The 12,965-nt window shown below is 40.2% G+C and overlaps 3 protein-coding genes across 3 annotated transcripts; 2 read left to right on the top strand and 1 right to left on the bottom strand.

Moving 5' to 3' along the window:
- Positions 1-1,724: 1,724 nt before the first annotated feature.
- EAF02_006982 (uncharacterized protein) lies at positions 1,725-5,397 on the bottom strand (the record flags this gene model as incomplete). The annotated part of the gene is made up of 10 exons (XM_038903030.1): positions 1,725-2,670; positions 2,728-2,771; positions 2,819-3,415; positions 3,470-3,712; positions 3,760-3,994; positions 4,047-4,539; positions 4,592-4,660; positions 4,721-4,758; positions 5,132-5,286; positions 5,341-5,397. The coding sequence occupies 10 exons, from the start codon at positions 5,395-5,397 to the stop codon at positions 1,725-1,727; spliced, it is 2,877 nt and encodes a 958-aa protein (XP_038757351.1).
- A 2,513-nt stretch (positions 5,398-7,910) lies between these two features.
- On the top strand, positions 7,911-9,753 carry EAF02_006981 (uncharacterized protein; the record flags this gene model as incomplete). The annotated part of the gene is made up of 3 exons (XM_038903029.1): positions 7,911-8,143; positions 8,225-8,562; positions 8,615-9,753. 3 exons carry the CDS (start codon positions 7,911-7,913, stop codon positions 9,751-9,753), a joined length of 1,710 nt encoding a protein of 569 aa, XP_038757350.1.
- A 1,253-nt stretch (positions 9,754-11,006) lies between these two features.
- On the top strand, positions 11,007-12,817 carry EAF02_006980 (uncharacterized protein; the record flags this gene model as incomplete). Its single annotated transcript, XM_038903028.1, has 5 exons — positions 11,007-11,055; positions 11,148-11,695; positions 11,751-12,542; positions 12,631-12,737; positions 12,802-12,817. The coding sequence occupies 5 exons, from the start codon at positions 11,007-11,009 to the stop codon at positions 12,815-12,817; spliced, it is 1,512 nt and encodes a 503-aa protein (XP_038757349.1).
- Between the last annotated feature and the right edge of the window lie 148 nt (positions 12,818-12,965).

Below are 12,965 nucleotides of genomic sequence, written 5' to 3'. Positions count from 1 at the left end.
ATTTTTATATCAAAATTAGATTTATAAAAAGCCAAATTTTTATTATTATTTTACATTATTTTTGTATTAAAAAATAATGATTAGTTATTAAAATACAAATATCAAAAAAGGATTGATTTTGGTGTATTTTGAAGTGGTCCACTTGATAATAAATCACATTAATCTATAACGTAGTTTAACACCGAGTGAGCCATATCACCGAGTAGGCCATTATTTTTATATACAAAATTCGTTTGTGTATAATTGTTGTACTTTTTTTTATTTTATAGATAGAATTCTCTCAAGAATTGACACTGGAAATTTAATTATATAAATAATATACAATCTACATTATTTATTGAAAATTCAACTTATTATAATAATTATTATAAAAATGTTTCTTTTATAACGAAATCGTAACAATTTCTACTTATTTTTAGAAAATATAAGAATTTTTATATCAAAAATAGATTATAAAGAGCTAAATTCTCATTATTATTTATATTAATTTTCTTTTAAAAATAATAATTAATTATTAAAATACAAATATTAAAAAGCATTAATTTTGGTGTATTTTGAAATGACCCATTCAATGATATAGCCCATTCGGTGTTAAACTACGTTAATCTATAATCTATAATGTAGTTTAACACCGAATAGGCCATATCACCGAATGAGCCACTTCAAATATACCAAAATTAATGCTTTTTTATATTTGTATTTTAATAATCAATTATTATTTTTTAAAAGAAAATTAATATAAAATAATAATGAGAATTTAGCTCTTTATAAATCTATTTTTGATATAAAAATTTCTTATATTTTCTAAAAATAAATAGAAATTGTTACGATTTTCATTACAAAAGAAACATTTCTATAATAATTATTATAATAAATTGAATTTTCAATGAATAATTAGATTTTTATATTATTTATATAATTAAATTTTCCAGTTTCAATCTTTAAAGAATTCTGTCTATAAATAAAGAAAGTGTATAATTATATACAAACGAATTTTGTATGTAAAAATAATGGCCCACTCAGTGATATGGTCTACTCGGTGTTAAACTATGTTAATCTATAATCTATAATCTATAATCTATAATCTATAATCTATAATCTATAATCCCATTTAACAACCCATCACAACTTATTTAATAATTTTATACAAAACTTATTACTCAATACCCCATTATTACTTCCCCTTCCCCTCCCCTTCCTTCATTACCCCCCTGTCCCTCCCTCTCCCCCTCCCCCTCCCTCTTCCTTTCACTCTCTAAAAATGAGAAATCTTCTAAAAAAAAAAAGCTAGTATTCAACATTTCGATGTTTGATTTCTGATTCCTAATATATTCATTCATTTATATATCTACATACATAACATTCTATATCTAACTTTAAGTCCTATATTCGATTCTTTTATTTTCTCTCTTTCTTATTCCCTCGAATACATATATATATCCCACCTACAACCACAATTCCAGAATCCACTCGATAATCCACTTCCTCATCTAGGAAAATCTATTCCATGAGACAAAAAATCAAGCATGAATGGGATTGAAAAGTTTCGATTCAAGCAAAACTAATGTAAGGAAAAAAAACCTAAAAAAAAAATCAAATAGGGATATCTCTGTAATTACTTCATTTCGAATCTCTCGATTCTCAACCCAATTCATCTATTACTTCCGTCCATCTTTCCACCCCCCTCCAAGAATCAAACCCTCTTACCCTCAAGGTAACCAGCCTCAAGCTTTCCTTTCCACCTCATCCCCAAAGAGTTCCCAAACACTTTTCGGAGCTTCATATTGACTTTCCGCACACACCCCAACATAATCCATATCCAAACCAAAAGCTCTTGGTCCTCCCATTTTCAATCCCTCCTCTGTGGTCCAGACCTCTGGTGCTTTTAATGCGATGACGCTTACTCGAAGTCCGTATTTATAATCCGAGATGCCTAGTGGTGCTCCATTTGCCATATCCAGCACAACGATTAAATCCGGACAGACTGCCAAGACCTCATCTTCTTTCCCGGGAGTCTTTAAAATAGCGCAAAGGTTTTCGTTTTCGAATTCGACATATAGTGAGGAGGTAACTTTTTCGCCAGGAGAGGTGGTTGATGGAGAAGAAGTGATATGATCCAACAAGACACTACCTCTAGTAAAACCTTCTGCTACCGTTCTCGTAACTCTCACGACTTTACCAGTGAATAATTTGGTTCCATTTTGTGTTCGCATAAGATCTTTGACCGGATCAACTTTCTTGGAGCGAGCGATTGCGATTGAACGACCAATTTGCCATGCCCATGAATAACTATTCGAAGGAAGTGTTCTTGCTTCTTTACCACGTATTGGATTGACTACCATTCCTGACAATGAACCTTGTTTCGTGCATGCATCCCGCATGAGAAGTTCTGCTTCTTCGGCATCCTTTGAATTTACGAAAACTTCGGTTCCTCCACATCCATTGGCAACAGCAGCTGGAGTAACTGAAACACCATTTAAACATCTGACTGTCTGCCAAACCATAGGATATGCTCGTGCTACACAATCGCTGTCGAGAGTAGGTTTTCCGAATCGATGACCAGTGAGAAGGGCTTCAAAAGAATTCATACCACCGATTTCGTTAGGTATAGTAGCGTCGAATGAGGAGTGTCCTGTCGCTGACATGAGAGCTTTGACTGTATCGGTAATTCTAAAATACTGGTCAGTATACAAATTGGTGAGTTGTGGATATCAAAAAGTAACTAACTCGTTCAAACCGGGTATACGTTCCAGATATACAGTCGGTGAACCCTACAATTATCAGTAATTGATATCGAATGATTATCAACTCAACATACCATAAATCCTGCCGACATAATTAATGCATCATCAGGAACAGTATCTTGTCTTCTAATCCTCAGCCCTTCACCACTCTCCAATGCAATTAAACAAGCAATATAACTTGGATATGGTTCACCACAACTTCCTACGCCCAATACTCCCGTACCGTCCATGAGGAATTTGAGATCGATTTCCGAAAGATGCCATATATCACCTTCGATGCGTGGACGATAGGATTCTAGATCAACATGCTCAAGAATATCGTAGGTTGAAGCTTTCGCATCCACAGGACTATCCAATCCACTTGCGCTATATCCAGAATCTGCTCTCCTAGGTTTGAATGTCGACATCGTTATTGGCGTAGTCTCCAGATCTTGAACTTTTTCTCCAGTATTGCGTAAATCACCAACCACTCGAACGACCAACTGCGTAGATCCATTTGTAACGTAATTAATAGGTAGTGTATCGACCTCCACAACTTCGATAGTTTTTTCGTCGCCGCCTGCAGCAACACATCTTCGAATTGCCAGTAGTTTTGCCTCCTCGATTTCTTCTTCTATGGTCCTTTCCCCGGGTGTAACGACAGTATCAACATTCCCACTAATCTTTCCAATCTACACATTCAAATTAGTTCCATTCCCAGGGATGAAGGACATAATTCAACTTACAGCAGCTCCAACTGCATTTGCCACTTCCAAATATTTTGGTCTGATTACTTCTCCTACTCCGGCAATATCCTTCCCTACAATAATACTGCCTCCGCCTACAAGAATGACTGTAGCATATCCTTGTTTTGTTTTTACTTGATCAATCGCATCTTCCAAAGCTCGTTGGATTTCTGAGTGTCCACCAATTCTGAGTTTGTCCGGAATGATATCGGTTCTCTCGTTCGACAATACAAGATCAGTAGCCTAAACATGTAAGTATCTTCCTTGGAGCTCAAAAGGGTAAATCATACAGTCAAAGTTTCTCCACCAAATGCGATACTCTCCATTTCTAATTTGGGACCAACAGAATCTGGACCAACTGTCGTTTTCCCTGACGATGTTGTACGTATGAGTGACCCTCCACCCAAGGCAATGCTATAAACATCGGGAATTGTGAAATTGGTCCTAACCCCTGCGATTTTCACAAAGGCGGCAGATTGTCTTGGGTAACCGGATTTGAGGAGAGCGCAAATGTCAGTGGTAGTGCTATAATGTGTCAATATCATTACCGAGAATGGTTAAAGGAGAAAGTTCTTACCCTCCAACATCCACCACTAGAACTTCGCTATCGCCCTCAAGGTCCATACATTCATTCTTCGCAAGAAGTGCGGCACCCCTTGCACTATTTGTTGGACCAGAAGAAAAACATCTCACTGGATGCTCTGCAGCTATTGATGCTTTACTCAAAGTTCCATCATTTAATGTAATATATAAGCTGGCGTTTTTAAGGTCATGCACCGCATGTGCAAACCCGGCAATGACATGACGGGCAAATCGTCTCAAACTTGCATTTAAAATGCTAGCATTCTCACGCTCAAGAAATCCTAATCTTCCAATGGTATATGAACATGATATATCATACTCTGAGCCTAATTCTTCGGCGAGGATCTGTCGAGCAAACTCCTCTTGAGCTGGGTTGGATGGAGAGTATATTCCAATAACCACAACACTTGATATTGATTTTGATCTGATAATTGAAGCTTGTTCTCTGAGTTGTTTAACGTTTACTTTGGAGATTGGGGTTCCGTCAACTTGAATTTATTAGTACCTATGTGAGAATTTGAAGATGTCTATCAAACATACCTTGTAGGCCACCATCCACATAGCCATAGTGACCTTCCATTAACTGTCTTAACGATGCAGGGAAACCAACTAAGATCCTAAGTGTTAGTTAATGTTTATTCAATGGAGAGTGGTCGACATGTAACGTACCAAATGGTGGTGAGCCCCTCGAGTAAGGACCGCATAACCTTATAACGGCCACTTTATCTAATTTAGAAGCATTTTGTTCGAGGACTGCATTCACAAATTGCTACAAAGGAAATGGGATTAGATCTTGACTATGAATCACGAAATATAAACGATGAGAAAGATAGGGAAAGAGTAGAGTCAAACACAAGTATACTCCGATAAGGACCAACATGAGACTTTTTGCTGGGATACTTCGGAACGTAGAGGAAATCGAATGTTAATACCCATGATTCTCAATACGACCCAAAGTAGGGAAGGGAAATAGGAAGTGGGAAGTGGAAGTGGGAAGTGGGAAGTGGGAAGTGGGAAGTGGGAAGTGGGAAGTGGGAAGCAGGAAGTAGAAAGTGAGTGCTGAAGACAAGATTAACTTACAGTCGTCCCATCTTGATGAAATCTATACTATCTTTAGAAATTTGAGCATTTTTTATGACAGCAGCAATTGCTTGTTCAACACCATCTTGAATATCTGGGGTTGTTGGTGTCTTATGCCATGCCAATACATTATCATTCTGTAAAATAACTGCATCCTACAATCAATCATCAGTAGATGTTAATGGGAATATACTTCAATCGTCACCCACTGTATTGGTTCCTCCAACGTCAATTCCAATGACACGAGAAGATATTCTGGAGGGCATATTGCCAATATCCGCTAAATTCTGAATGCTGCAAGAATAAAAATCGATATCGCTGTCGATGTCGATGTTTGATGTTTGATGTTCGTAGCTTTAGTCGTAGACGAGGTCGAAAATGGATTGGGTATCACGAGTTTATATCAAAAACATATTGCCAAAAAAAACAATGAAAAGGGTATAATAAATAAAATTTCAAAAAGAACCAAAGGAAGCAATGGATGATGAGATCTTCTTCATATAATAAAGATGAACATACATGATCAAAATTGGAAGTTTATTATATCAATTATTTGCGTACATAAGAGTCTTCTCTCCTCGCCTACAAAAGTAAGGATATCCTTTTTTGGTATGTAGGCGTAAGGCGAGCGAGCGATGACCCAACGAGGAGTGGGAACTCTGAGATAAGTTCACATATAAGGTAGCTCGGCAGGTCCAGTACCACGTGGACTTTGGGTAATCTGCAAGATATGGGATACAGGTAGGTATTCTGAGAATGGATGGCATTCAAGGTTGATTCCTTTATCTTTCCGACGAGTGTGAGATTGCGAGATTGTGAGATTATGAGATTATGACATGAAGGGACAGTAGTGAGCAGTAGTGAGCAGTAGTGATCAATTGGGATCAATTGTGAGTGGTACTCTAGACTCTAGTCTCGCGTCCGTACATCAAACCCAAGGAATTGATACTAGTAGAAGTGGGTGTTTTGCATGAATTGACTTTTTCCGTGACATGACATTCTCTTCTTTCTTGGAAGCGGGCGAGGGCGAGGGTGAGGGTGAGAGCGTGGGTGTGGGTGTGGACGTGGACGTGGGCGTGGGCGAGAAATTATGGAAGATGGCATTATTAATGAATATGTCATTTGGACGCTGTTGATTGGTTGGATTCGCTCGAAATATGGGGCTGTCGGAGAAAGACTTGATCAATTTGAGTCGTGTTGGAAGAGAAAATCGGAGATAGGCGAGCATAAATGACTCGAAAAGACATTTATGTCGAATTAGTGAAAGTTGGTGAAGGTGGGTGAACATTAGTGAAATGATAATAACCCTACCTAGAATGAGGGGTCTGAGGGGTGTATGTAGTGAATTGGGTGTATTTTTGGTATATTTATCTAAGTACACGGGATAGAAATTAGACGAGGTAAGAAGAAACCAAAATAAAGTAAGCCAGCTCGAGGCCAGGTAGGTGGGATTTCATGGCACCTGGGCATTCATCATGTCATGGGATAAAAGTTATGCACGGAGGAGGTAGGCACATAGGCACGGAGAAGGTACCTACCTAGGTAGGCACGTGGATACGGTAAGTACTTAACCACCGCGAGCCACTTGAGCAAGGTGGAGTGCAATAAAGGTTGTCTGGATACCGCCTTCCCATTACAACAGGCAGAATGATTTGGACCGATTCCCCAGAAGTATAAAAGATTAAAAATGGATACCTAGACCCTCAGGCACTAATTTGGGTGTAATGGGAGCAGACCGGTTGCAGGAATCACGGAGATAATGACGGCGTAATCCCCTCCCTCTTTTGAGTCCCTTGAGTCCCTTGAGTCCCTTGAGTCCCTTTTTCCCCTTCCCTGGGAAAATGCGACTCTGGAAGACTGGGATAAATGAGCTCATATATATATGCCTACCTACTAGGTAGTATTCCTGGTAGATTTCTCGCATCAAGGATGATCAACGGCTATTAATAATCCATTAGGCGGTTTACCCGCTGTTTGGGTAGAGAGCCGAGAGAGCACGAGTCGGTATGTAACGGCGGAGTCGAGAAACATGTGATGACTGGCTTGACTGGCTTGACTGGCTTGACTCGCTCCACCCACTGGGCCAGATTACGGGTATCTAGCCTTACACACACGGAGAAGAACATCAAACGAGTGATCTCGGCGCAGTGGAGAGTCTTTCATTTAGACTTTCCGTTATCCTGGGATTTTCCTTACCGCACACTTTCAACCCGACCCTCAACAGTGGCTCGAGAATGAGCAAGATGGGTCCGCGACAAGGATCGGCGCCAGTACTGGAAATTGAAGCAAGGGAAGAAAAAAAGGTTTGAAGAGAACGAACTCCTTCATGAGTTCCGCCGATGTTTATCAACAAGTGAAAATCCAATCAAGACCAGCCAGTGCGCAAATCAATGCTTCTTCAACAACCCATTTCCGGTTACATCGTCGGCTTGCCCTGCCATCTGCCATATGTTTCTCCGCCTCGAATCCGCACACTTACACAAAGTAGGTAAGAAAACACTAAGAGGCTTGCGTACCGTTGCTTCAATCGGAAGCCAGTGAGATTATTGAAAAGCTTTGAACTCTGTACTCCGTCGGTGGTAACCCATTTTGTCAAGAACCGCATACACCGTTGTGGCCAATATACTATTCAAATTTGCAGGGCACATTCTAGTTACTAGGTTTGTTGAAATCAGTTTCATACTTCTTTCTACCTTTTCCCGGTTCCTCTTCTTCAATGTCCACTCTCTTTTTATTAGCTTCTTTATCTTTGTCTTAGCCTTATCCAAACTCCTTCATCATGACGGCTGCGGAGCATGAAACCGTTGACAAATTACCCTTCACTGCTGTGGCCGCCCCAGATTCTTATCAAAGCGCTGAAGATAGAACAGCTGGGACTGAAATAGGTAGTGCGCTATCAAATCACGTCTTTCATGCACATCAAAAGGATACAGGACCACCTGCGACAAAGAAGGAACTGTGGTCGTATTATGCATACTATGCAGGAAATAATGGAATCAGCTCTTTTCAATAGTAAGTTTGACTGGTCCATCCATCCATCTTGTACATCCACCCCTCGATCTCATGCGATTACTAACACCAGTTGATCTTCAGCTCGAGTCTTCTCTTCCAGAACTTGATATACCAAGCCGGTTTTAACCCAAACGTCTTGCCATTGGGTAGCGCACCTTGCGGCGATGATACCCCTTGCCATGTCTTCTGGAATGGAGGCACAAAAGCATACACATCGGTGGTGTTGATAGCATCAGGATTGACCTTCGTTTCGCAAGCTGTTCTCTTCCTCTCGATTGGGAGTTTGGCAGATTTCGGTAATTGGAATCCATGGGTTGTTAGATTGTTTTCCCTTCTTTCATTCGCCTTTGAATTCGGGTTCTTGGGAGTACAATATGCACATCAATGGAGAATCGCCATGGCTCTTTACATTATCAGCAGTAAGTTTCCAATTGGATCACAGAAATACACCGTGTCTAACATCACATCCAGGTGTTACTTGGTGGTCTTCCTATGTTTTCTTCAACGCGATATTTCCCAAACTTGCCCACGACCTTCCCGAAGTTCATAAGGCGAGAGAAGATTATGCACAAGGCACATTGACAGAACAAGGATACGAAGACAAGTGCTCAATGGCAAGATCCAAGGTTATGAATATAAGTTATGGGTGGAATAATGTGGGATTCACAATTTGTGGAGCTTTAGCATTAGCAACCTTAGCAGGAATCGGTGCGAATGATTCCACACAACAAAACAATTGGGGATACTCTGTATCTGTCGCTGTCACTACTGGATGGTGGATTATTCTTGCCATTCCATGGTTCATCTGGGAAAAGAAGCGACCGGGACCACCTCTACCAAAGGGTGACAACTATCTTACCTTTGGTTTCAAGCAAACCTATTTCGCCGGAAAGCAGGTATGGAAGTTGAGACAAACTTTCTACTACTTGATTGCATTCTTCTTATTGGCAGATGGAGTCGCTACATTACTTACACTCGTCTCAATCGCGCAAACGCAAGTTGTTCAATTCTCCGCGACACAAAATACCTATCTCATCATGGTTCAAGGTGGCTCAACTACAGTCGGAGTCTTCGGTGCCTATTATCTTCAAGAAACACTCAAGATCCGTACTAAGACCATGCTACAATTTTGCAATTGTGGTTGTGTACTCATTGCGCTTTGGGGAATGATAGGTTTGTGGACTACCAAGTTTGGTTTCCATAACGAATGGGAGTTTTGGCTCTTTCAAGCACAATATGGAATTACCCTTGGTGCTCAATTTCCATATGGACAAGCATTCATGGCAGAATTAGTACCCAAAGGTAGAGAATATTTGTTCTTCAGTCTTTTAGGTATTGTCTCCAAGGGATCAGCATGGATTGGACCTATTGTTTCAAGTGCTATTGTTGATCGCAATGGCAGTCAATGGGCAGCATTTCCTTTCGTGGCAGCATTGATATTTGTTCCTACGGTTGCAATCTTTTGGATCAGTGAGACGAAGAGTAGAGTTGAATGTGCAGAGTATTTAGAAAGGGAGAGGACGGACTTACAAAAGATTAGAGATAATGATTTGAACACAGGCAGATCTGATTCTACGGAGAGTAGTAGAGGATTGGATAAGTCGACATAAATGGGCATATGGTTCAGGGTTATGATGATGATTTCTACATGTTAACGCATTTCTACAGAGTACTTACTTTTATTTAAAGATATAGTTTAGATTTTAATTTGATTTACGTACATGTCTAGAATGACAATCTTCTGATTCACCAAACATGAACATGAATATATACCGGTACATGAACATACTACAAGGTTTAGGGTATAAGGATTCGAATCCTACACCTACCTGACCCATCAATCCATGAACGAAATCCCCCATCTTCAACCTTCCATAGATTTCTAGATCTTCCTGCGGGCCTCCTTTCCTCCATTCCGGCATATAAAACTTCTCGATTCAGACTCTTGCAGGTAGAAATGCCGCAAGCTATTCCCAACCATCTCAAGCTAAAGGAATTTTCACAGGGTTTGATCACCCCGCACTAATTTGAAATATTGAAGAGTGAACCAATTATCGTAAAGTAATTCTTGGATCGATGAAACTATAATGTTGGAGAAAGGTATAGTTGACCCGTCAGGAGTTTAGAAAGCAAGTTGGAACCCACATGATCAATATCAAAGTCAAAGATTATTGAGTCTATGACGAAGGATCAGAGATCTTGATGGCTCTAGATGTTTATCTTTCAAGATTTTGAATTTAGGAAGTTGTTGTAGCGGTAGATCTGGAAGAGATGAAGAGATGGAGCAATCAATGAAGGGGTTCATTACAATTAGACGAATTTCCCACAAAACCCCACGTCGCACAAATCCAATCAATGATTACCTAGTAATCTCTTTTTCAAATTTTCATATAGATTATAATTTACTAGGGATTATACGGGGTACTCCTTTTTTTGATTCTTTTTCAGCTTCGTACGGATGGATGTCCAAACATTGAAATATTGAGTGTTATTTATTGTCAGGATCGGACTTGGCCAATGAAAAGTATCGAAAGCTTCAAAAGTGGCTCTGTCGTATACATTCTAATCTTCTTCAAGTAAAGCTTAAGCGCCAGGTTGTTCACACCTGGTTAATAGATCGACAGGCCATCACAAAACTGCAACCTCAAGAAAGTGGACTTTACTCGAGAGTCACTACACTGTGTTCGTGTTGCATTGACTCTTTTTTGCTTTTACAAATCAACTACTCAGTACACATTCGATATCGGAAAACGTCGACAACTTCAACGTTTTATATCCTCTGTCCACCCAACACTACAGCCATCCCTTCCTTGATATGTACAAAGGGAAAACGAATTTGAATGCCTCTAATACCAAAGTAAATATGGCTCCGGGAATGGGGATTAAAGCCCCTGTACCTCGAACAAGAACAGGTCCGTTCACGTTCCTTTTACACATCAATCATCAATCTCATCCATATGGCAATGGGCATATGGCTTCTGACTTCAATTCTGACGCGTTCAAGGTTGCTTAACATGTCGAGCAAGGAAAGTGAAATGTGATGAGGGGAAACCAGACTGTGGTCGCTGTATTCGCCTTCAACGCGATTGTAAATGGAGTACACCTCCAGCTCACATGCTCGCCACGACATCTCATGGTCATGGAATCTCCAGTACCAGTTCACTGCCCACCACTCAACAGCTTGCGCTTGGTAAAACACGTATTCCCAAAGATTCGTTCGTTATTGAATTCCCTAATATTGACAAAACGACTATGCCCTATATTCATCATTTTGTGGGGTTTTGCACCAGATTCTTGGCATATGCAAATGATGATGAAGGGAATCCTTTCAAAGAGGAATTGGTACCATTTGTAACGACCAGCCCGGCTCTATTACATAGTATTATCGCGGTGGCAGCAGGCCATATGAGTAGGACTGACAAGCAGCATGAGGTTAAGGCTACCAAACATTATTCCATGGCTTTGAGAGAACTTAACACGGCATTATGTGACAATTCAGTTGCGAAACAAAATGCCACACTGGGTGCTTGTCTTTTACTATGTGTTTATGAGGTAATTCCCTTTTTAGTTTACTTATATTATGAGACACGTGGCTTATATATGATAGATATCACATTCAGATAGAGGTTTATGGTTGGAGCATCTGAAGGGTGCGCGGGATCTCATCTTACATCGAGGAGGTCCTAAAACGTCGGATTTCCTCACAAGATTCTTTGCGTTACTTGATGTTTCTGGTTCTCTATGGGCAGGACAAGGTCCTCTATTACCTGGGAATTATTGGCTCGAAGATGCCCCGACACTATCAACAAGTCCAAAACAAATTGGCGATTCGCCCTCATCAGCAGAACCAGCTTTGAATTGGCCATATTATGACCCGGGCGGTGTTATGACTGGAGAGTTTCATGTGTTTATGATATTTATGGCCAAGTTATCTCGTCTATCCAGTCGTTCCCTTGTCGAAACATCAGTCGAAGAACAAATCATCATTAAACAAGAAGCCCTTGGAATCCAACATGAAGTTCAAATGTGGTGGCAAAATTGTCCGCCTATGCTCCGAGATCTTTCTAACGATTGGCGACGACAACCACGCGATACTAAGCTCACCGTCGCGGAAACTCTCGAAGCTGAAGCATTCTCTAGTACAAAAGCTTGCATGTACGGATGCATCCTTTTCATTCATCATATTATTAACCCAGTTGGTGAGGAACCACCATCTCCAGAAGTTTCAGAGGCAATCACACAGGTTCTAGATATTGCTGCCGAGACACCAGAGGGTTATGGATTGGAGATGGGTTTGTATTATGGGTTGTTTGCAGCGGGAGCAAGTATCTTTAATGATTGGGCGGTAGAGGATACTGTTAGGAAGAAGTTGAAGGCTGATACTAGGATTGCACTTTATGTAAGTTTTTTGTATTCTTTGTATGGGCATGATGGGAAAGATAATGGGAAATTCGGTTTCTGGATTAAAGCTAATCAAAATCATACAGCATGCTGATCGAGCCTTGGAATTACTTGAAATCCTTTGGAGAAGGCAACACCAATATGAACGCAAATTTGATTGGAGAGAAGTTCAACAACAAATGGGAATTCACATGTAAGTTTTGTCCTTGTCGATCACATTTCTTTTTCTTCACGAAGCTTTATTGACAGTATTGTAGATTTATTCTTGCTTGAAGATATTACTTTTTCAGGTGTATAAATCTTGAAGACAGCCCCACCAGCAAAATTCGAAACTCGCAACAAAATTGTGCGAGTTACGGAAGGACCGGAGTTCGCCACCAAACGGAGGGGTAAAATGGTCCGGCTTTCTTCGGGTACGCAA

The sequence above is a fragment of the Botrytis sinoallii genome, assembly GCF_014898435.1.
Source record: "Botrytis sinoallii strain Bc 23 chromosome Unknown BSIN_011, whole genome shotgun sequence".
Taxonomy (NCBI): domain Eukaryota; kingdom Fungi; phylum Ascomycota; class Leotiomycetes; order Helotiales; family Sclerotiniaceae; genus Botrytis; species Botrytis sinoallii.
This window is presented reverse-complemented; position numbering and strand designations above follow the sequence as displayed.